Source organism: Trichoplusia ni, chromosome 8 (assembly GCF_003590095.1).
Source record: "Trichoplusia ni isolate ovarian cell line Hi5 chromosome 8, tn1, whole genome shotgun sequence".
In the NCBI taxonomy this organism is placed as follows: Eukaryota; Metazoa; Arthropoda; class Insecta; order Lepidoptera; family Noctuidae; genus Trichoplusia; species Trichoplusia ni.
In genome coordinates this window covers 7122095-7146049 of record NC_039485.1, presented here as the reverse complement: position 1 = coordinate 7146049, position 23955 = coordinate 7122095, and the positions used below count along the sequence as shown (strand labels likewise).

Here is a 23955-nt window from a genome sequence, read left to right as displayed (position 1 = left end):
TTAAGAAGTTTTTCACCATTGGAATAGACGTGATTGATCTCAATTTCAGAACACTTACTTTTTTATTTGGATTTCAAGTAAGTGAACAGAAATATTGTATGTTAAAGTAAATTAAAACTTATGCCCATTTTTCATTTCTTAGATGTTAAGGCAATCGAGCGAAAATTATATAATTTTGGAGTAAATGTAGGTATATCGCAGAGTATATTCGAAGCTTTGCTGGCTAACAATTTAATTATATACAGAAACATATTTTAAAATAAAAATAAATTGCAGAGCGCGAAGATTTGCAAATAAATAATTATTCAATAATATAAAGGAAAATATATTAATAATTTGTTCATTAGGAAATTGTACTAAATTGATTTAATATCACAAAGTAAAATATGTTTGTACTAAAGCTTGCCATGGCCTAGAAATTTTAGTGAAGTAATAATTTAATTCGACCATGCATTTCAGAAATTCTATATTTCTCCTTTTTTATGTAATAATTTATTGTTCATGTCACAAATATATTTAGTTAGTAAATATTCGTAGACCCTCTCTGTCGTTATTACTGATTTGTACATGGGATGAAATAAGAACTCGTTAAGTATAAAATATAAAAGATAAGTTATGATTGTTCTCTATAAGTTTGTGAAAGTAAGTAGAATGAAAAGAAAAGCATAGTATTAGAAATATACTAAGAATCAAGTTAAATATCCCTTCACGATATTAATAGCTGCATGAAAAATAAATATCGCAAAAAATACTTAGAGGAATGTAAATGTTACTATAACAATTTTCGTTAGAAGCATAGATATTTTTTTTTAAATAACGGTTTACTCACGAACTTGTCAGTATAGTCCGGGTAATTTCTGACCTGACCGAACTCCTAAATCATGAGCGGATGCAGCGGCGACGTCAAGGCGAGTTTGATTAGGACCTTGCCGCTCATATTCAATAAATAATTATGAGAATTGAAAACCATGGTATTAAGCAAAAGTTCATTAGAAGTTATTTTTCAGAGATTGCTGACAATTTGATTATAATTAGTACAAATGGTTTTATATTGCAGAGTGCTTGAGTAATTTGTTTACCAGAATTATGTTTTGTACACTTTTATAATTAAAACATTCGCAATACAACAATAACAATTCATATTTTGAAGTTTAACATCAGTCTTAAAAACCAACACTTTATGAAACTATTATAAAATATGTACGAACTTTGATCTCTAACATTTATCTATAAATAATTTAAACAATTATGTATGTATTCAATTCTAGAGAATATTGACGCATGTAAATTGACCAATTTCATGAGTTCATACCATTTTGATGGTGCCAATTTGTATCAGAATTAATTCAATACAATCTTTACACAGCATTGGAAGCCTTTTTTGATACCGCAAAAAAGAATCCTACGGCTTTCGCTACTTTATAATTAGGTCAAGCAAATTCGTTGATATGGCTGTGAAAAGCAGCAAAGCAGTTAATACTTTCAGACCTATACACTAAGGTTACATTTGCTTGAACGTCATAAACTGCTGTAGATTGCTAATCTTCATGATACTGTATCAAGCGGTAGAATGGGTATAGCCACAAACCGACAGCGTCTATAGACGGCCGACAATTCTCCGCCTTTCAGTTTGTTATTTTGGTCAATTAGATTAATAAAGCTATACATATCTTCTACTACGTTAATCGCACTTCAGCATAGCAGGCATCGCACACTCTGACAGGTTTGGTGTTGCCAGCTAAAGCGACTGTTTTATCGCTGCAAGCTGCGCAGAATATATGTCCACACCGACGGCAGTGATGCTGAAAAGAAATGAGAACGTTGAATTTTATTATTATTAACAATTGAGAGTTATATTATTGTAAACTGTTACAAATTTTCTGATATAGAAGAAATATTCATAATTTCCACGTTTTTATTAACAGACAGTGTGTAAAACGTATGGTAACGAAGTTATTATTAGCTATAGTTATGCTTATGCAGCATAAGTCAGGTTCTGCATAAAACTGCTGAATGATTACTAAACTCAACTAAACTTTCACCTATCACCTTGTTAATTTCTGAATAGGAATTTTACTTGTTGGAATCATTGAGTAATTTCTGAACGGATGAATGACCAACTATTTCTGTGATGGAACCATTGAAAAAATCTAAACGTATGTAGAGTTACGAAAGTTTCGTTTGAGACACTTACTTTCCGCCTAGCGATTGAGAATTCTTTGGCACACGCGGTACAGGCGGTGGCGTCCTTATCGTGTGTCCAAGTCGGGCTTTCCTCCACTGTTTGTGCTTTCGCCTCCTTCTCCAACAATTCCGCCAGTTGCAGTTTATTCTCGCTGAGCGTTGCCCCCACTTCTTCTAGAGTTTTCTGTGCTTCGTTGTATTGAGTTTTAAGGACATGTTGTTCTTCTTGTAACGCTAGGTATTTCTGTAATACAAGTGTTATCTTAAATACAATCACACTTTATGTTAATTGTGAGGCATATAATTATAGGGTAAGTGTTTTAAGTACCTATTCTATAAAACATGCATTTTATTATGCAATGGGAATATTTAATTATTACTTAAACGACGTTAACTGCAATACACAATGCGATTTTATTTATCATATTTTCAAGGCTGCGTTTACGAATACTATAAGTATAATTACAGCATCTTTAGCGTGACATTTCAACAATCGTTAAAAGCATAGAAATAGGAAGTCTATATCGGAATTTTCTATTTAATTTAATTTATTTAGTTTTTAAACAAAACACCATAAATTATCGGCTAAGTTAAGGTTTCCGAAAACAGGTAACACTGTTTGACTGTTAGATCAAAAATTGTAGTACCTACCTAGTAGTAATTATAGTGGTGTACGACAAGAACTCATAATTACATTATCATTGGTAAGATGTCACTTGGCTGTCAAGATAAACGTATAATAAGTATGTCAGTACCTGGCCTATTGATTTGAGGGATTCCACTTCTTGTGTCAACATCGATATCTTATCGCGATCTCGCATCATGGATTCCTATAACACAAACAAGTTGATTACTCATATTTATGTCGTATAGGATGATACACATTACCTATGTTTCTTGTTATCAAATTAGATAAAAATGTAGGGTCATCAGCTGTTCCGAGTGAATAGCAAGTGGTCAGATAAACGCACTTCAAAGGCATTTCTAAGTTACTAGCTGTTGCCCGCTGGCCCGCCCGCTACGAATCGAAAATTAACCCACTGGATCATAAAATTGGGATAAAAACTATAATGCATACATTCTATGTGTTGATGCAGGTTATAAACTGTCTGTGTGTATTGGATTTCGTCCAATTCCGCCAAATGGTTGAGAGAGTAACAAACGTCCATCTTTTCAATACATTTTTCAAGTTTATAATAGAAAGTAGGTTTTAGTAGATAGCTATATTGTTGTCATCACAGTTTAATTTCAAGTTGATACAGACATTATTTCCTGATCAAACTTTTAAGTCCTACTACAATTTATTCAGTTATTTAATTGATAATTATTAGATTTATTGGTATTCATCAGACACCTAGACGGAATGCAATTAAAATAGCGCGAATGTAGTGATTACGAATCGCAATCGTCGCAAACATACTTTATAGCAAATTAGGTAAGATTTGTTTATAACAGGTAGCCTTACTACTTGAACCTAAAGAACATTAGAAAACCATATTATTCATGGTCCGCAATCGGTCCGTCTATCCATCAACCGTAATCGCCAGACAGACGTAATTTTTACAGCTTTTGTATGTATGTTGCCTGTATAACAACAATTACTAAAATATAAAGATCAAGGTTAATTAATATTGTGTAACGGCCAGAAATTAATTCTGTAGCTCAACCGTTTTGTTTTTCCTTCAGCCTAATTGTACGGAACCCTGTCTCGCGAGTCCCGACGCGTACTTGTTCCGTTTTATTCCTTGTTTCGTGTGCATACTTATACAGCGTCAATATGTGTTTACTTTAGTTTCAAAAATCAACCTTTCGCAATAAGTTTCACATTTAAGATCTTCAAGATTGTGTCTATACCCAGCTCTCAAATACACTGACTTCAATTCATGATTAATATAAACATAGAACATGACAGATTATTCTTCAGAGTTCTTTATCTGGAAATAAGTCTTTTATGCTTTTGAGACTCAAGTGTTAAAGATAAACCAAAGAGTCAATGAATAGCCTGTAAAACCATATGTTAATATGATAAAAATTATCCAGTCAACAGTTGTAGAAAGAAACTTATCACATTTGTCTTTCCAAATGGCACTTGATTGAGCCCTCCAGGGACTGGGTCTGGGCACAGATTTCAAGTTGATTTAATAATTTAGATTAAACGCAAAAGTGGTAGGAATAATATTTCTATCCTGGGAACCAATAAAGAAAATTTAAATAATTTTTAACTATACAAACCGAATTTAATTGGGCAACGTATTCAAAGTAATTAGAGGTCTTTATTTAGTTACATCTTGCTGCCTTTAGATAATTATAATAATGCTCTCTTTAGTTGTCAGTAGAATAGGTGTCTAGTGTTGTGTCTAAGTAGGTCAATTCAATCAATCGGATAATGGTATCGAAGTGGCTCTAAACGAATATTCAAATTACTATGGTAAACGACTCCTAGAATTTTTAAATAAAAATCAGCTACCACTGTCTTGCTTTTATAACATTCTAACAATAACCCTGTTTCATACGGTTCCTTATCTTAAAGGTAAAAGCAGAACTATCCGTCTGTCGTCTATTTCTATTGCCGGTACAACAACAAGCACTAAAATTAGATCGATGTTAAGTTTAAAATTGCAACGGTCATAAATTTGTTGATGGGTAACAAATACATTTCGTCTGCTGCAAATTTTGCTTTTGTTGAGCGTATTTGTATGGAGACCTCAGTGTCGCGAGTTCTAACACAGGTTTTCTTTTTTAATTTATTCATATGTATAACTGGCAGTTGCCCGCGACTTCATCCGCGTGGTTTGGAGATATAACTAAGTATTTAATTTAAAACGAATTTTAGAGACCGAGCAACTTCTGCCCTTATTTGTAAGATATTTTATTACTGCACTGCTCCTATTAACCATAGGGTGATAGTAGATATATATCCTATTCTCTTCCTCAACGAATCTACAGACCTGTAGTAGGGTACATCAATTTGATCTATTATCAATAGTTTTACATTTACTAACTAGGGTTTTCCTATGTTCGGTGGAGATAATGTAGCTTCTCAACAGTGAAAGAATTTTTCAAATCGGTCAAGTAGTTTCGAAGCCTTGGAATTGGTGTCAAACAAACAAACAATGAAATCTTTCCTTTTTATTATATGTATAAGTATAGATAATACTTACTTGTAATGAGACCCTCCACTCCCGCTCTATCCTGAGGTCGCCCTCCGCAGCCACGGCCCTGGTCTCCGCTGCCGCCGCCTTCTGCCCCAGCGTCCGAGCGCTATCTTCTAAACTCTTCCTAGCTAACTTATCTTCTTGCAACCTATTCATGTTCACATATCTTAAAAACTATTCCAAATATCCAATGTACCACACAGTGTAAGTGATTCTAAGTCTAAAGCTTTTAGTGATGTGAATTTGTTTTGGAATAAAGTCATGGAGACTTATTTTTGTATACTTGTCATATTTTTCTTTAATATCAAGCGTTGTCTAAATTTAGATTTGTTAGCATACCTTTGAAAGTTCTCAATGAGTTATGTAAGTGCGAAAATTGAGAAAGAACTTTAGTAGTGTGTTGATTATATTAGCAAAGAAAAAATAAATTCTGATATGTATTGATTCAGATAATTGATGATAAACAATTATGACAGTAACAATAGTGTCAAGTATTCAGTACAGTAAATATGTTGTTTTTGATCCCAGTAATATACAAATGCTTAGTATGTTAGTATGTAACACAATCAAGGTATTGTTTAGTCACACAAAAGCATGCAAACATAGGAGTGAGATTGATAATGGCAAACCTACACAATAAACATAAAATTAAAACAAGCAAGTCCGTTGGTATTCGAATTCAATAAAATACAGAATGCGACTGAATATGCTTTATTATAAATAAGGCTTTTACACAACTACTGCCTTGTAATTACAAAACTATGTAAAATAAAATATCTAAATTAGATTTTAACATTTGCTGCTAGATATAGAAATAACGAGCACTTTATTTGTATACAATGATAATAAAATCTCAAGTTTACAAGCATATGTAGCTACTCGAATGAGATCAAATACTCTTTAATGTAATAATCACGTCTCTATACAATGTCACTTTGATATCACTGCAAAAGTATACAAAATACTGCAATCTCTTCATAAGCACTAACAAATCCTCACGACCTGCGCTCTACTTATATAAATATACTTTTATTATTTTTTCTGTTACATAATTATCAACACGTAAACTTAAATGGATTAAAATAAAGAAAATAATAACAAATATTAACACAGTATGCTTAAGGTAACCTAATACTTTAATCTGTGGGAATTAATATTAATAACACACCTTAATATAATTTTAATGGAAAATTAAAACCTAACACAAACTTAATGCGAACTAACAAAATGTTACAATGTGATATAAATCTGAAACACAGCAAGTAAGCCAAAGCAACAGTAGCATTACCTTAACAACACGATTATCATCTGATCATTTTTAATATCAAAATATTTTTGCATTCACTAAGTCAATTTATTGTGAGGGTTTGCCAATATCGAGCGAATGGAAAGAGTTGCCGCTAGTTGACACACGCAAGCTGTGCATTGCTCACACCTAGGTGCGTTCGAGTACTGACTGTCAAGCGCTTAGATTACATCCAACACCGTTACATTGTCCAGGCACTCTTTCGATCCTTACGGATGATGCAGGCCGAAGCCCGCTTGATGCGATGTCATAGTAAAAATTAGTAAAACCTACTTCTCATCAAGTTGATGTATGGTGCTGCCCATTGATTCAGTCTTTGCTTCCAATTTGGCTATTAGCTCTGTTTTATGTTTCAAGGAACTTTCACATTCCTAAAACAAGGCCAATACAGTTTAGCTGAATAAAACGTCAACTCATTCGAGCGGAAGTAAGATTATTTTTGTTAGTTTTAAGCAGATAAGTACAGGACCGATGCAGACATTTCATACAAGTTAGAATGTTAATATATTCTGAGGTTAATACAGTGGTAAAACACTTTAAAGACTAAGTAAATGCATAGGAGTTGATAACCATCATATTATCCTCAACATGATTTCACCATAATATCTATTAGGATGTGTTAGTATAATACATTAATAATTGTCTAGTAAACAGGAAACACCACCTTGGATGTGATGATTGGATAGAACAGTTATTTACAGAATAGAATGAGGAGCGTCTACTCCGCTATCTGGGAGATCGGCTTGTCTCTACTGTTACATTTACGAAACGGTGGTATTTCCTGGAGATTCAACCTCTTATTAGGAGGGCCTTCGTCCTTAGACTTTGTACCCTTTTGAGCAGCACTTTGTGCTTTAAGTTTCTCTAATTTTTCGCCTAGATTATTCTCGTTAGTTGTGGGAGACCTAAGAGCTTTGACTAAGTCATGGTCTGGTCCTAAGAAGTGATTATATTTCTCAAGGTTGTGAAGTATTTTGCCAATCTGTTCGGCCTTCCCCTGGAGCCTCGACACCATTTCTCCCTTCTGCGTCAGTTCCATCTCGCATTCCTTCCGTACGACAACGCGGCATTGTGAATACAGCATGGTATTAGTATCGGTCATATACATAATAATAAATAATACAGCAGGTTAGGTTGTTAATATAAAAGTAATGAAAGAAATAAAGTAAATAATTAAAATTAATATATACAGTGTTATTAAGTAAAAAAAAGCGGTAAGTACATGTTATTATACAATAAAAAGGAGAGATGAAGAGCGTATTATTCATTAATCAAATAGCTAGGATAATGAGAATGTATGGGCGGGGATCAAGCAGTGTTAGATGCAGCACCCACGCTCGACGAACGACCTTCGTGGGGCATCGTCTTTGTTACCTCTCCGTGACTGCGCGTAGCATAACGACGCTAACATTTGTGTGAAACACGATACCACTCTATAACTATACCTTAGACATTTACGAGGGAATTTAACTGTTGCACTTGTATCGATCATCAGCAGACCATGAAGTACAAATGGAGAAAGATTTCAGCAACGATTGACGAAACAAGCGCGAGTGATTGCCAATCAGTGATAAAGTAAGGGTACAAATCCTAATAGACTGTAATTACATGCGATTCAACATCGTTAAGATGACTCACCTGCAACTTTTTGTACATCTCTAGGTTAATGAGTTTTATGTCGTCGAGTTGCCTCCTCAGTGAAATTATTGTGTCTTGTTTATCGTGTATATCTTTCTCAAGTAATTTCATCGCCACCTCCATTTCTGCTTTCAGTGAAATCTGAAGTAGAAATTTTAAGGTGCATTATTAGACACAGGTAATTAGCCGCCTTTTGCAGATTTCTAAACTCGTTAAAAACATTATTTGGTTATAAGCTGACCTTAAATGTTTGACTTTTGGTAACATGATATTAGTTTTGTTACGTTACTTCGCTGTCGCATTAAAACTTATGTCAGTATTTTTGTTCACACGATAGTCATTTGGTCATCGTGTACTGACCTTGTAAGCGGTTCAACAACCGAGTACAACAACTTTACCTGTTGTTTATTACACATTAGCATTACCTGTAAATCCAACTCTTTCTGCAGTTCCAAATACTTCTTTCTCTCTTCCTCAAGAATTTTACTGGCTTCACTATCATTTTTGGATCTATCAGACGCCGTACTTTTAACGCTGCGTTTTTCCTGTAATAAAATACAAATGTGCCAGATGGGATCGCTTTAATTTATTGGCAATGTTGGCAAAATAAAATCGCGTAACATGTTTTATTTTTATTAGGTTAAACCAACAGCAGTGTGACTATTTCCGTAACGGTAGAAAGTTGGAAGAAGCATTTTTATTGAGTCATAGTAAATTTTCGTTCTTTGATTTTATCTTTTGTAACGTTAATATAAAACGTATGTGAAGTAATTTTATCAGTGATATCATTTGAAGTCGTGTGAATAATGAGAATAATCGTATAAGCAGAAATTTATCAACGAAAAAGCAAAGTGAATTCACTGTTTATTTACAAACACAGTAAAAAGTATTACGATAAATGAAAAATATGAAATGTAAAAAATCTTACCTCCTCATCAGACTGCAATTCCGTAACTTTCATCCTTGTATCTTTGGTTATATCTTGCCCTGTACATAAAACACACACGTGTTTAGACATACAAATAAACACAGAGAGAGTCGCGTGATATATTTACACACAAATATAAATAACTCACAGGATTTCGTCCAAAAAGTATGTTTTGTTTGACTCTTTGCCGTTGAGTTGCCCATTAATGTTGAGTTATAGCGCATAACGGTTGATGGTCGGAGTTAAATAATAACTGACAATAATATGATGACACGGGCGACAGGCTGGGCATACTAATGCCTACTAAGCGGTACAATAGCGGCTGACTCACGACCAAGGTGTCTTATCTTTTGTATTTTGTGTTATTCGCGCTGCAATTTTGATTGTAAACATGGATGACCATGATAGAGGGAATTCCTTTCCGTTTGATACTGTACTTTTATTGAAGAGTTTCGTAACTTATTGTTTTTATACTGTTGCTTCTGTTTGCAATGAAATGCAAATACGAGAGATCGTTTTTTTGTTCTCAAGCTAATGTATTTGCATAAATGAAAGTGTTTAGCTATGTCAACTATCGTAGTTTTTATATTTAAGAATAACATGATAGGAGAATAATGATAGCAAAAATTATAATTACGAAATTCATTCTTCTTCATTAAAATTTCGGATCAATAGGATATTTATAATTAATTTAATCGTGTATTTATGCCTGAAGTTACACACCAAACGGTTAATTAAATGTAAATATTATGTTACGAATGGTATAGTACTCACCGAGCGCATGTTTGAGTTGATTGTTTTCCTCCACTAATTGAATCATCGTGTTTTTGGAGATCGCCAAGTCCTCCTTCATGAGCGCATTGGTCGTTGTTAAGCCTTCGACCTTGGCTTGCAGGTTGGCTACGGTTGCACTATAACAAACATAGGATATACAACCAACAAATAACTAGACTTAGAGTACACTGTACCTATATTTCTATTAAGAAAAGAGAGATATTTAGAAGGAGTTTTATTTTTTACTTCGCGTTTAGCTTCAAGTAGGTACCTATACATAAATCGGTAAGTGCTTATACGAATAGATGCATACACCCGACATCAATGGTCTCATTACAGTTAATTATTTTTTGAGCACCTTAAATTAAATTGTTAACACTGATCTACCGGAAAATCTAAGCTCAGAGTACCAATTAAAAATATAAATAAGACGAATGTATATTGAGTGTGGGTTGAAATTCGATGCCAGGTATGTGCTGTTGCCCATTCATCTGACACAGCTGTATTTGAACTATAGTAGGAAGATATCGCAGCACGTTACGACATCCACCTGCCCTATTATTAGCCAAGACTCGGGATCTTATGAAATATGCACAAATATATTACTCATAGAAAGATTTACTCGTAGTTTTTAACAGGGGGCAGTGCAATATTAAGACACATTTTATAGTAGGTATGGATAAGGTGCATTTTCTAAAATTTATTTAGATTTTTTGTGCACCTAGGGTCATTACTGTAACATTTTAAATATTTTTTTAAAAAGGCTTATTTGAAATAAAAACCTGATTTTTTGTGAAGTTTCCAGTTACCTAACTATCACGATGCCTGCATGAGGTTACAGCCTGCTGACGGACGGACGGACAGACAGACAGACAGCGGTGGTAGTGACAATAGGGTTCGGTTTTTACCCTTTGGGTACCGAACCCCAAAAAGGAACGCAGTGTTGGTTGAAAGTTGTTTTCAATAGTTTATCATTGTGATCCTATTGATTGCAGAGAGAGATTGATTGTAGAGCAATAACCCCACTTCTAACACATAAAATACGTTTTGATACTATTAAATTTCTTAATTTATAAAGAAGATTGACAACCTACAAATCGAAAGACTGTACCAGATAATCCCTTTACGCTATTACACTCGGTCATGACCTTAATAATCAGTGACCTTTACAATAATCGTTTACTACACTTTCGGTTAAATCTGTTGTGTAGTAACCCTGAGGAGGTACCTAGTAATAATTATATCGTTGTACTGTGCTATATTAATGTACTGTTATAATCGAGTCGCAATCTGCAGTGTAAAGTGGTTGTTTTTTTTATTAAGAAAGTTTTCATAAAAAAGTCAATATAATCAATTCAATATAGTCAATATCAATCAGTCAATATAGTCAATATAAATCATTACATGAATAGTTATTATATTTGTTGCAATTATTGCCGTAAGTTCTATTAGGCAGTGAAAAATTATAATTTATTAACAAGCTCAACTAGTCGTATAAAACTTAGAACAATACAAATTACTTAATAGCATTCTAAAGTAACGAACGACACTTACAAAATAATTAATATTAATCGGAGGTAATTTAATAATGAAGTCATTGACTAATGAAAAGCGTTCTCGTGTTGAACAATACTAATAGAAAACAAATTGTCTAAAGTATGTATAGAACTGATATGAACGTGAGAACCACCATCTAAACTAGGACTGTGTTCCAGTCTAGGAAAGCGAGATGGCGCTCTTGAAACCGTATAGCGTTGTCTCTTTTCCACGGTACTTTTAAAATGAACGGAGGAGGATTTCCTGTAGAACAATGATTTAGAAACTCACTTGAGATGTCTGTTCAGTTCCTCGATGTAATTCTTCTGGTCCAGCATTGTGTTAATGTGGCGTTGTTTCGGCTCTGAATCTCCGTTATTTCCATTCCCAGCCAGATCATTGGAAGAGTTACTACCGCGTAAATAAAGCGAAAAATCTATAACGCCTTGTTGACTGTCCAAATCTTCCTCCTGTGTAAATACGACAAAACATAATATTACAAATAAAAATATTTACAAAAAAAATAAATAATTTGCAGACAGTACGCACTAAACCTAATTTACGTCACGATTTGAGGGATCGATCCCAGCTTAGGACAAGCATTTGTTTTATCCACAAATGCTTGTACAGCGCCCGAGTCTCTATGCATGTGAATTAAATGTTTTAAAAACCCCCTGCGGTAGAAAGTTTAAATTCCCTACTAGAACGATTAAAAAAATCATATGTGCTAAGTACTATATTGATATTTACCTTAACACATAAGTTGCAATCAACAACATTAAGGCCGACCAGGAGACCAGTTATAATGACTGCTTCTTCGTTTAGCATCAGAGCATGCGGTTCAAAATATTCCTCTAATGTGTCCTCACGGTGTTCCAGTAAGATACGCAGATAGTCGGCCAGTCTTTTCTGCATCAAAGCTAACCTCAGCCAGGCTCTAGCTCGACCCATGGCGGTTCTAAAAATGATTAGGGTTTATGAAAATTTTGTTCAGGAGCTAGGTGTATTATACAATAGTGAAATATTATATTTGTTGTGGTGCAATGGATAATAAAAGATAAACTTGTTTAAATAGAGCTGTGAAATTTAGCATATTTACAGTAAGGTGTGAACTGTGTTGGAACGGGATTGGAAGTTGGAGAAGCGGCGATTTAGATTGCATTTAGGAATATCATTTCATAAGAATTCTTTAAAATAAAGTACTAGGTTTTCATAAACTTACTTGACAGTGGGTAGGTCCCTGACACTTGCCGTAATGTCGGCCGCTTCGGGTGAATACTTCTCAACCATTTGCAAGATGTCCCACAGCTCTTTTTTAGGGCCAAGTAAACCCTACAAATGCTTATTTTTATTAAAAAACGTATTTTCCTTTGATAAATCTCCATTTGAATTTGTTACGACATAAGCTGTGATTAACAATCGTTTAAGTGTAAAAGGAAAACCTGAATGTTTACTAAATGACGTCTTTACAAATGTCTTTTAATATTAGGTAGACACTATTGAATTAAAATTATGAATTAGTACGTCATTATCCTCGCATGCCAATAATTACCTTTTTCGGTTTGAGTCCATGACGCATCACATGTTCGAGGACTATAAAGAAGTGATGCAGTGGCAAATGATCGCTATCGAGCATTCTACCATAGCGGAGAGATTGCTCGATTAACTCCTTCACAATCAGTTTAGAGATGTTCACGAGATTGCTGCGTTCGATCACAACGGGATCCCGAGCTACAACACATGACAATGTTTTGTTTTTATCAAAACCATTATTTATTGACCTATATTTGTATAAATTATTACATCGGCGATTAATTTACCCATCATCGTGTTCATTGGATCATCTGGAGATGAGACGGTGCCTTGAGCTGAGGGGCGATGGAAAGAGTCCTGCATTTCCATATCGTGCAGTTCTTTGAGGCAAAGCCACTCGCCGTCGACGGAAACGCGGAAATTGCACAGGTATATAGTGTCCTGCGCGCCGGCCATGTCACCGTCCGGGTTGCCGTCACCCTGGTGTTGAATGGCGGATGGAATGCCTAATTCAGGCAAGGGATCCACCCCATGGACCGCAGCAAGCGAACGCATAATAAAGCAGCAAATAAACGATCAAGCGAAACAATCAACAATGTCACGTGAATTTTGATCACCCCTTTATATTCATTTCACACTATGCGCAAACTTGTAGGTCAAATGTAGTTTTGTTTTTAAATCACTTGTATAGCCGACACACAAATTAGTACTTTCGATTCGTATTAGGCAGATGAATCCCAAAATAGCAAGCGCGAGAAACCTGTACGAAAGGTTGTATGAGCGAAATGGTTTTTCCAGTCCGTCCAGAATAAATATTGATTTCCCGGCGAGCGCTACTTTAGTACCAAACCAGCGGGAAAATCAATACTACCGTGCGCATGACGCCATCTGTCTCAAAACTGAGGCAACGCGTTGTGACCGGCGCGAGTGACGGTTGTCGCGACAAAACCACTTACACATAGTACACATGAAATGACAAAGATGTAGCTGTATAAAGTAAAATTACAAACTTATTACTGTTGAACAACAAATAAATGGTAACTTTCAGGTTCCGTGGAAAGTAACGCGGAAATTTTCCGAAGCTTAATAAAACCAGTTCTCATTGATCACTATATATTATGACACCACTATTTCGGGACGCCTAACTCGCGACCTGCGTTAGAAAATGGTCTAAGAATTCTTAATAAGATGTTATTTATGAAGAGCCGCTGACTAAAATACCGAGTGTTAAGACTCTCGAATACCAACTATATCAGCCTCATATGTTGCCTTGTGGTATCAGTTGACCCCTTTTTTTAAAAGATATAATCTGAAGCTTCGTGTTTAGCAGGAAAATGATAAAAGAGAATTCGAGATAATCTGAATGATCAGTGCAGACTCTTTATATAGATAGGACTGATACCACAGATAGACAAATAGATAGAAAATGTGAAAGATGATCATCAGGTCTGTGGTTTCATCGCGTTTTCCCCAGCCCTTTTGGTAAGCTCTGTGTTATTTAAGCTAAAGCTACATTGAGCATCATCACATCATTTTAGAAATGAGTACAATACAAGAAAACAAACTGGCTTCACAGTATTAGTATAGATAGTTCAGGAATAAGAAAATCTTAAAATAGGAAGAGGTCCACATATGACAGGAGAGTTGTCCACATATGTTGTTGTTATTATTAGTAACAAGTCCCATTAAATTAAAAACTGGTATTTCTATGTCATAAGAGTTTAGACTTTTAGCGTTGTTAAGTTGCATTGGTGTCAACAATGAACATGTGACATGGTGGAAAAGGGCAATACAAAAGTTCTCAATAATTAACTTTAATTCTAATTAAGTTTAAAATAGTGTTATGTTTGAAAATATAACATGAAAATTCTATGGTTTATTTTTCTTTCATTACCATTGTTGCTGTCCGTTTTACATTCATTTTGGAGCCTTATCACCAAATATTCCATTACGTTTAGTTAAATTTGCATATCTATAGGTATGAGTTGTGGTACATTTGGTGATAAACACATAATTATATTCATACGAGCTCATTGGCAACAAATGTTTCTTTAATTTTTATCTTTAACAAAGTTTCTACTAAACACGGTAAAAAAATATTTGTGTATAGATGTGGTGAAAATTTTAAATGTTCATAGGTTTAAAATTAAAAAATAAATAGGTATTAAAGATTTCACTGAATCTATCACTTTAATGTGGAAACTAGTGAAATACAAAATATTTTAAGATTATTTAAAAAAGAATATTACTAATATGTAAGTGAAAATGGAAAGTTTTAGTGTCCTTATTGTTGCTGCTAAGTCAAATGACCTCAGTTTAGGTTTGACAAAGAACTGTTGGAACAAATACTTTTTGGTTAAAATCTTTTATATTGTTTTGAGCCATACCAATTTACATGCATGCTTGTCATGTGGTCATTTAAAGGACACATTATTATTTAATCACTCATAGTATGTATTGTTATGTAAATTATGCTTGTTCATTTAAAACACTTTTCAAGTTAATACAGAACAGAAATTACATGATAATAAAGCCTAGCAATGATTGATGCCATATGGGAAAACCCACATGTTGGGATTTTTTACAGGATAAGGCAACTTTAAAATGTTCCAATCACAAACATAGTAACCTTTTTTAGTGATAAAATTTAGAAAACAGGTAGAATAAAAGAGTTTATTTCAATTATTATACTTAAAATAGTTTATTAATGTCGACCAGACTGGCTTATTGCAGCAAGTAAACAAAATTATTTATGGAATTTAGTCTTATCAAAGGTATTTTTATAAACGCGCATAAATTGTTTGTTCCGTTATCAATTTAACGATACGATCACGCAATAGGTATTAATAACAACAAAATGCAAACAAATGTAGCTTATAAGTAACGCCGCTTTAGGAGCTCTTAGTTGCACTTGATAAAGCATTTTGTTATAAAATTAAATAACCGTTGTTGCTGCTTATATAAAATCAGTAATTACTCACTTTTTGAACTGTAGTAGTAGGACTTATAAGGCCTGGAGAGTAAAAGTTCCGGCCATTTGTCTTCTCTTGTTGATGAAACGGACGGAGATCTTTCGAACAAATGAGATTTAATTGAGGATGTCGACGTTGCAGGTGAAACTTGAACATCTTTGTCCTTAGAAGAAGCCATAGTTCATTCACAATTTAACACTTTCCAAAACATTTCGAGCAAAATACAACAAAAAGTAAACGCGTCAGTGTTATGTCATTGTCATTAAAATTTGTCAAAATAAGAACAGTTTGCTTTTGTGAAGTGAGTTACCTACTTGCTACCGACTTCATGTATGAAGTAATGTTCTTCGAATAAAAAATGAAAATATAGGTTTAAAACAAATTTTCATCAATTTTTACAGTTTTTGAATGGTTACTAAAATATCTATGAAGGAGTTAAACAGGACAGAATTATTAATAACATGCTTCGTGCACACAGCGCTTAGTTGTCAATGTCAGGTAACATTAAATTAAAGGATGTTTTACTAGATGGCGCTACGTGATATTTTGTTAAATTATGCTACGTTCACGTTCGCAGAGCTGGCCACTGTTAACCAAAGACACAAACCATTGAAAGGAGGGAAGGGAGGCCTCTGCCATGCAATCGCTCACTACTAGCTAAATAACAATAAGCCCATAAATAATAAGCCCTCGAGCCACTTGCACTGATGTTTCTCACCCACTGCCAATTGCAGCATCATATCATAGGGGCTAGTGAGGCATCTAGTGAGCGGCGAGTCACCGTTTGTCAATGTATTTACATTGCCATGAGTAGAAAGGCAGGCGCTATAGTTTTCCGGCAAATTTTAGGAACTGGCCTATCAACTTTCAGTAGATAACTTGCAACCTGATTATATTCTAGATTTTTCGTATGCAGTTTTTCATATTCGGGTGGATGATCCCTTGAAGATCCATCTTATTTTAGATTTAAGTACTCAACTAGGCCTCTTCATGTTGGGCCTGCGTCCTAGTACGTCTTAAAAAAGGAAAAGTTCTTCATGTTCTCGTTATCCTCATGGACACTCACCTCTTTCTAACCATACCCGAACTTCCAGCTTCCTACCTACTAATGTAATCACTAGTTCTGTGTGTCAGTTCAGTAAAGAGAGTTGAAACGTTCAACTTTTGCAATATATGTAACTGTTTACATCATTCATTCCATGGCGAGTAGAGTATAATGTCTTTGATGTCGAAAGAATTCAAACTTTTTGGAGTTTATTTATACCTTATGTCAGCATTCGCCACGTCATTACGTTTTTATAAACGGAACAAGATTTTGCTATTAATTTTATGCAAAAATAACATTAACGTTTTAACATAATGAATTTGCAATACACTAAAGTCGGCAAACCTATAAGAGTTATGGTAGTAAATCCACTTCTACCAACGTCGCAATTGCTTATTACAAAACTCTTGTCTGGAATCATTTTTGGTATGAATGATTTCATTGACTTGATACTGCTAGTTTATTCTAATGAAATGCGGATTGCAAACGAATACGTGCAAGAGCTAACGAGTTGTGGTTTTCCCTGTTTTAATACAATTAAAGCGACATCAGATTTACCACAGTGAGTAAATAGTTTTCATCAAAGATGTTACTTAAATCTGAAGATGTCACCCGACCACTGTTACTTATCGATCAATTTTTTTTACTGTTATTTCAGTATTTACGATGCCGACTTGTTCTGCATCATGACAAACTTTGCCAACCCCAACGCTTTCGATTTTTACAAAGATTCTGATGAACAATTTGACACTCTCTATTTAATTTTGAAAATAGCCCTAAGTTTAGGAAAACCTTTGACGGGTGTAGCTTTACAAGAAGTATGCAAGAAAAAGGAGGAAGAATCTCACCTACACCCCGTTGTCGTCTGCGATGGATTTGTAGTTATGGATGTATTACATAGTTTTTCTGAGAATGTCCCCTCAGAAGTATTTTATTGCGCTACGCCTCTTAGATCTATCGCAAAGACTATTTTGAGTGATTATCTTAAGGTGCGTAAAATATGTTATTAGCAATATTTCATGTAGCTTGTCTCACTTAAACTTACTCATGTTTCAATTATGTTTACAAGCCTACGGACTGCCTTTATCATGTTCTACTTCAATCAAGGCTCCATTACACTTAGATTTATATAAAATAATGATTTCATGGCCCTACTAAACCGTACCTACTTACAGAAACCATACTATCAATAGGCCAACTTCAGGTTGATACTTAGCACTAGATCGGCATCGAACGATATTGATAACACAATCGATCTCGGATTTGGTCAGTACCACCATTAGACCGAATCGAAAACTAAACCAGATTTAAATTAAAATAAAAAGAGAACCAAACGCGTTTGGGGATCAAACATTTATAAACATTTTTTTTAATCACCAGAAATTTATATAAAAAGTATATTATTTAGGTACAATGTCGTGATATTAATGACGCGTATGTGTGGGCTGTGAACGACGTAGACTTTCATGTGGAAATTGCAACACCCTACTTGATCTACGATAATGTAAGCAGAGAAGATGTCTGCGATTGGGATGCTATGGGCAAAGAAGTTTTGGACAAACTTAAATTAGACCATGTGCAATTCAATGCATCTTGGATGAAGCGAGAATTTATCGAGAAGGTATGCTAACTTGGACTACTTCCCTCTAATGTTTATTATATGAGATACCTACTGTAAGAACCCAACATAAAGTTGTCATAAAATAAGATATGTTTAGATAAATCTTGAAAAGATTGAATAAAATTATTTTCAATGACAAAATCCGTATTAAAATATTTTAAAGTTTAAATCTTAGACGTATTTTTTTTCGCATTCATTGTTGCATTGTGATTTGATTGCTTTCTTTTAAGGTCGCCTCCACTTCAAGGGAGAATCCTTATGGCTGCATTTATAGAGCGGCAGAAGTATCTAAAACAATTCGTTATATTTTTCAATCACGTTCAGACCGGGGTGAAGAGGACGATTTGGTTACTAGTTTGGGAATTATTAGCGACGGTTCACTTGGAACTATTAAAGGTGAATAAACAGTTTACTGTTGCTTCTTACATATTCTGTATGTCTAGGTATGTAGATATACTATGCCCGTTTTACTGCTTTTTACCGTAATAAGCAGAAGAAAACAAAATCACCTACTTAACTTTGTCACCCAATAAATTTATTACCTTAACAACGTTTTAATATAGCGACAAAATAAATTTATTTTCTGTGACATTTTAATTGTCACACGGTCAGAGGTTTAGATGTACGCAAAAAAGCTTAAAAAAAGCAGTATTTTAGTACATCTAAATGTATCTCGCTACTTTCTGGTCAAAAAGTTCATCTTGAAACTTATGAGAACTCTCTTGCGAGAGTATGGCTGAAAGAAGTAGACTTTATGCTAAAAGTATTGATGGCCAGGCGATTATTTTGTAATGTTCAAATATCTTTAAAAGAGGTGTTGAAAATAGGTTAAAACTATTTAATTTTAATGCGTCAGGGTTACCTTATATATTACCACTGCTCATCCGCGACCAACAATGGACCGTTAATAAACGCTATGAAGAGTCCAGTCATTTGAGAAGCGAGATAAAGAGAATTAATCTGATAGCGAAAGAGCATCATGCACAGGTATGTTTTGTGTTATAGATACTTTACATCCAGTCACAAAAACAACACAACAACCTCCGTGATCCAGTGGCGTACGCACCGGTCTTAAGGAGTCGCCAGCTCTGAGGTCCCAGGTTCGATTCCCGGTCGGGCCAATATAAAAATTCACATTTCTACATTGTCTCGGGTCTGGGTGTTTGTGGAACCTTTGTTGTATCTGAATTCCATAACACAAGTACTTTAGCAACTTACTTTGGGTTCAGAACAATGTATGTGATGTTGTCCGCATTTATTTATTTATTATTTATTTATCATACAAACCTGAAATCGAACCCCCGACCACCGGTACAGCAGGCAGGGCCAGTTAAGTGAAGGATGAAGATGATATCAAACATGTGTCTAATGTAGCCAAATCTATTGATAGAATGTAAGTAATGATCGTTAGTCAAGCTTTGTTAAAAACTAAAGCTAAACTAAACTTCAGCTCCACCAGTACTGCAAGAAGTTTTTGGATGAGAACATAACCAAGCACGTTTTCATTCCGGACGTACAAGACAGTGAAAGCGAGGACTCGTTTTGCTACATGGGTATTAGTACTCGAACCAGCGATTCATGAAATGGTACGTATAGTGTTGTTAGCTTTTTGATTAATTTACTGTTACTAATAGTTAAAATAAATTTTATTGATGTTAACTCTTCGGAAGTGTTTCTATTGTTTTTCTCGACCAATTAAAATAAATATGTTCTGAAAATCATCGACTTTGCGTAATGCCCCAGCAAAACATATTTGTTGACACAGTTGTTTTGCCATACAGATAAATCCAGGGAATAATAAAAAATTGAGCTATGAAAAATAAATGTTCTATTCTTAGACTTACCCAATATGCATACAAAATTTCATGACAATCGACCGAGTCGTTTTGGAGGATTTCAATTTCGTACAACGTGACACGAGAATTTTATATAATAGATAGTACTTAACATCTCATCACAGGTTTACTCAAAAATTTCTGACGAATATTCCAAGAATAAAGAGTAATTCAACCTCCCGCCCAAACAACGTGTGTAAATTGTAATTAACCTGTTCTCGGATCAGGTGAGATTGTCACTTATTCACACTGGCACCGCAACGAGCTAAGGGAAAAACAAATAAAAGCGCATTTACTGAGCGATTAATATTCGACGGACTACGGTCTCGACTCCCTGACCGCATCGTTTGTTTAACCTCTTCTGTCAATTTGATTTCCGACCTCGGGGGTATGTAATTTCCATTACGGAGGCCAGACGCTTTGTTTATCTACGACCAGCCCAATAAGCTTGGCGAGAATCTCTGGTTCATCTTAGAAATCTTTATATCCTTATTTGGGTTTTTAGTTGAGATTTAACTTCGAAATGGGGAGTTTAGTTTGTTTTTGTTGGTGTTGGCCATTACATATTTTTATGAAAGAAGTATTAAATAATCTACATGAACATCGCCTAGTTGAAAGATTAGAAGTAAAAAATTATATATTAAGATATTAGAAGTAAATAACTTTAGTAGTAAACGTCCAAATCGGTTCCATTTTTCTTTAATTCGTCATATTAAACAGTGTAAACTTGTTTATAAAGCTCACGTAGCAAATTATATTATGGAAAGTAATGTTAAGCTAATATTTCACAAAACCAAAGCAATACAGCAGAAAAGAATATTGCGTTTATCTTATTACAAAAATTCTTATTCTTATTTTCTTGTATAAATAGTAGTCGTGAGCTAGAAGCTATTCAAAGAGGGTGGCTATTTCACAGCGCGGCGGGAATTCGAATCAAACTCGTCTCATTAGTAAAGGAAAACTTGGATTAGTTGACCAACTTCCAGTAGTAGATTGCGCTGGTGCGTTCGGCATGCGGACAGCCAGCGTGCTGCAACTTTCCCCCTTAAAATTATAATTAAAGAAGAGACTCGCAAGATTAACTTCAGGCATAGAACTATCATGAAAGTAAACATGTAGAATCCGACTATGTAGGTACATTAGGCGTGCACCGTATGGTAAATTCGTTAAGAATTGTGGCTAAAGTAGCTGGAATAATGTTGGTTCAACCATGAAAAGGATATTTACTGCAACATTTATCTAGCTGAGGCGGCGGCCACCACCTTAAGAGATATATGATTTCCGCAGGCAATGATTCGAGAACAGCAATAATTTAGATTAAATATTTATATTCCACTGTGTATTGAGTATTTTTCTCTGTTTATTTTCTACGAAATAAATTGTATTCGCGGTCTTATAACTATTACATTTTCCTTTCGAAATTAAACATATTTTTAATAATTCGGAGCTGTGTATCTTTCTATCTATTTATTTATTATCTATTAAACTGAATTTCTGTTAGTTAGTCTCGCTAAAACTTAAAAACGGCTGAGCGGATTTGACTAATTTAAGTCCTTAAATATTCGGTCCAGGGAATAATTAAAAGGTGATGAATAATAGAAAAATTGTATGAATAACCAAATTATTGCATTTTTGAGTCTGCATTGTTATCATCAACGTTTTTAGATGGTAAGAAGGTTGCCGGGACGGCTAGCATGAAATAAAATTTTCTTTTGCATATCTCAGACAACTTGACCGTGCATATGCATTGTTTTTCAATTACACTCATTAACCTGTAACTACTATACTATCGGTATCTATTGTAATAACTACAAAATAAAAACCAGTCGAGATGGATATCGGTTGTTTTGTTTACCCTTCCAAGCCGTGGGACTTAGTGTCACATTAGCACTCTGAGCCGAGGCCGGCCGATATTTCTGCCGTAGCGGCTTCGTGTCTCTTTCGGAGACATTCGTTATCTGTTCCAGTTCCAGGCAGCTTCTTGGATTTATTGACTTTTTTCCCTGCCTTAATTTCTGAGATTCGGTCGAATGGCCCACGCCGGCACCGGAACATTAACGCTACCCTAGGGAAATATCTTTTGTGTTGTGTAGTATTTTTTAAACGTCTTTAATGCTTCTTAGCTTTGTCTTTGCGGTTCTCTTTAGTATAATTAAAGTGTACAAGTTAATTAATTATATGAAAGGAAAACATGGATATAAAGGCAATGATGACACCGTCCTAATCCTAGTTAAACAGCGTCTGAGAAGGTTAATTTGATTTAACATTTGATAATTATAATCACCGTGGGTGGTGTCTAATTCTTAAAAGATATTATTCGAATTGACAAGCTCATTTTCCCAAAAAGAAGAAAAAAGCTTAAAGATAGGAAAGGCTTTTTCTTTGTCCATTGGGTGTATAGGATAAAATGGAAGTATTGTTCCTCAAAAAACATATTTTATTGACGAAAATGCAATATCGCGGTTCGAGAGATGATGCGTTGGCCGGGAATCGAACCCGGATCAACTGCTTGGAAGGCAACTATGCTGACCATTACACCACCAACGCTTTTTTAAGGGGTGGCAAATTTACGAATGTATCTGACTTATGCCTAAAAAGCTTCCCCCTGATTTTTAAAGGGGTTTTGGTTTAACATCTATGTATTTGTACATCTACATTGCAGCCTATGGCCGTAGAGGAAAATACGATATTGGTTATTTAGGTTATTAATTATGTTTGAAGACCGAATAGCTTTTAAGTGCATTGATATTTTAGTAATTTCAGATGTTTATTGTAAAGTAAAACATGTTAATGATTTAAGGTTTCGTTATCGTAATCAATTTTATCATGCACTATTAGTAACAAATCATTAATGTATAGGCCTGGATAATTTAAAGTTTGAATTCATTATAAGATGTGATTCGATATTAGAAGGTCTTTTATAAGGTTTTATTAATATTCAAAATTGTATTTATATCGGTCATGAATTGTTCTCCTAAGTTACATTTAAATAGTCTTTTTCTAATTTTCTTTGCTACTTAGAAAGCTTTTAGAGATGTAACTGTTTTTTTTTTAATTTATTCTAACCTTTTTTTAGGTTATACTTTTAGGTTGTCAAATTCAAAACCTAATCTTAATAAAAAAAAACTATGTAAATTATTCATAAAGGTTTAATAGTGTAATAACGTTCTAATCCTATAACATAAAGTGGGTTCCTGTGCCTGGGCGGCGGGTCGAAAAATTTGTTTAAAAATTCAATACCGTCTATAAGAAACTCGTTCTGAGAACGCAACGGCCTGCGAACATTCCCATTTACCTTTAATAACATGGGAGAAATTGCTCGATTAGTGCGAAAGGGGATACCTGCCGGTGCCCTCGATTGCGATACGTAGACCGAGACGGAACTTTATATAAATCGCCAATAAAGGTGCGCTGGAGTGATAACTATT

At 34.5% G+C, this 23955-nt stretch overlaps 2 protein-coding genes and 1 non-coding gene across 5 annotated transcripts; 1 reads left to right on the top strand and 2 right to left on the bottom strand.

Moving 5' to 3' along the window:
- Positions 1–817: 817 nt before the first annotated feature.
- Positions 818–16292, bottom strand: LOC113496353 (RUN and FYVE domain-containing protein 2-like). Of its 3 annotated transcripts, none has more exons than XM_026875536.1 (14): positions 16036–16292; positions 13074–13252; positions 12744–12853; positions 12272–12479; positions 11813–11991; positions 9986–10122; positions 9212–9270; positions 8709–8828; positions 8284–8424; positions 6919–7016; positions 5346–5487; positions 2940–3014; positions 2195–2428; positions 818–1802 (listed from the first exon to the last, which is right to left on the bottom strand). In XM_026875536.1, exons 1-14 carry the CDS (start codon positions 16202–16204, stop codon positions 1677–1679), a joined length of 1977 nt encoding a protein of 658 aa, XP_026731337.1. In that variant the 5' UTR covers positions 16205–16292; the 3' UTR covers positions 818–1676. The 3 variants fall into 3 exon arrangements, with proteins under 3 accessions (XP_026731337.1, XP_026731336.1, XP_026731338.1); XM_026875535.1 differs by lacking the exon at positions 16036–16292 and adding an exon at positions 13342–15143; XM_026875537.1 differs by lacking the exons at positions 818–1802; positions 2195–2428; positions 2940–3014; ... (1 more) ...; positions 6919–7016; positions 16036–16292 and adding exons at positions 7098–7693; positions 13342–15146.
- A 979-nt stretch (positions 16293–17271) lies between these two features.
- On the top strand, positions 17272–20356 carry LOC113496354 (malate dehydrogenase, cytoplasmic-like). The gene is made up of 6 exons (XM_026875538.1): positions 17272–17633; positions 17730–18060; positions 18480–18692; positions 18923–19088; positions 19549–19679; positions 20143–20356. The coding sequence occupies exons 1-6, from the start codon at positions 17386–17388 to the stop codon at positions 20272–20274; spliced, it is 1221 nt and encodes a 406-aa protein (XP_026731339.1). The 5' UTR covers positions 17272–17385; the 3' UTR covers positions 20275–20356.
- A 2646-nt stretch (positions 20357–23002) lies between these two features.
- On the bottom strand, positions 23003–23074 carry Trnag-ucc. Its single transcript has one exon. It is a non-coding gene; the product is annotated as a tRNA-Gly (tRNA).
- Positions 23075–23955: the final 881 nt, after the last annotated feature.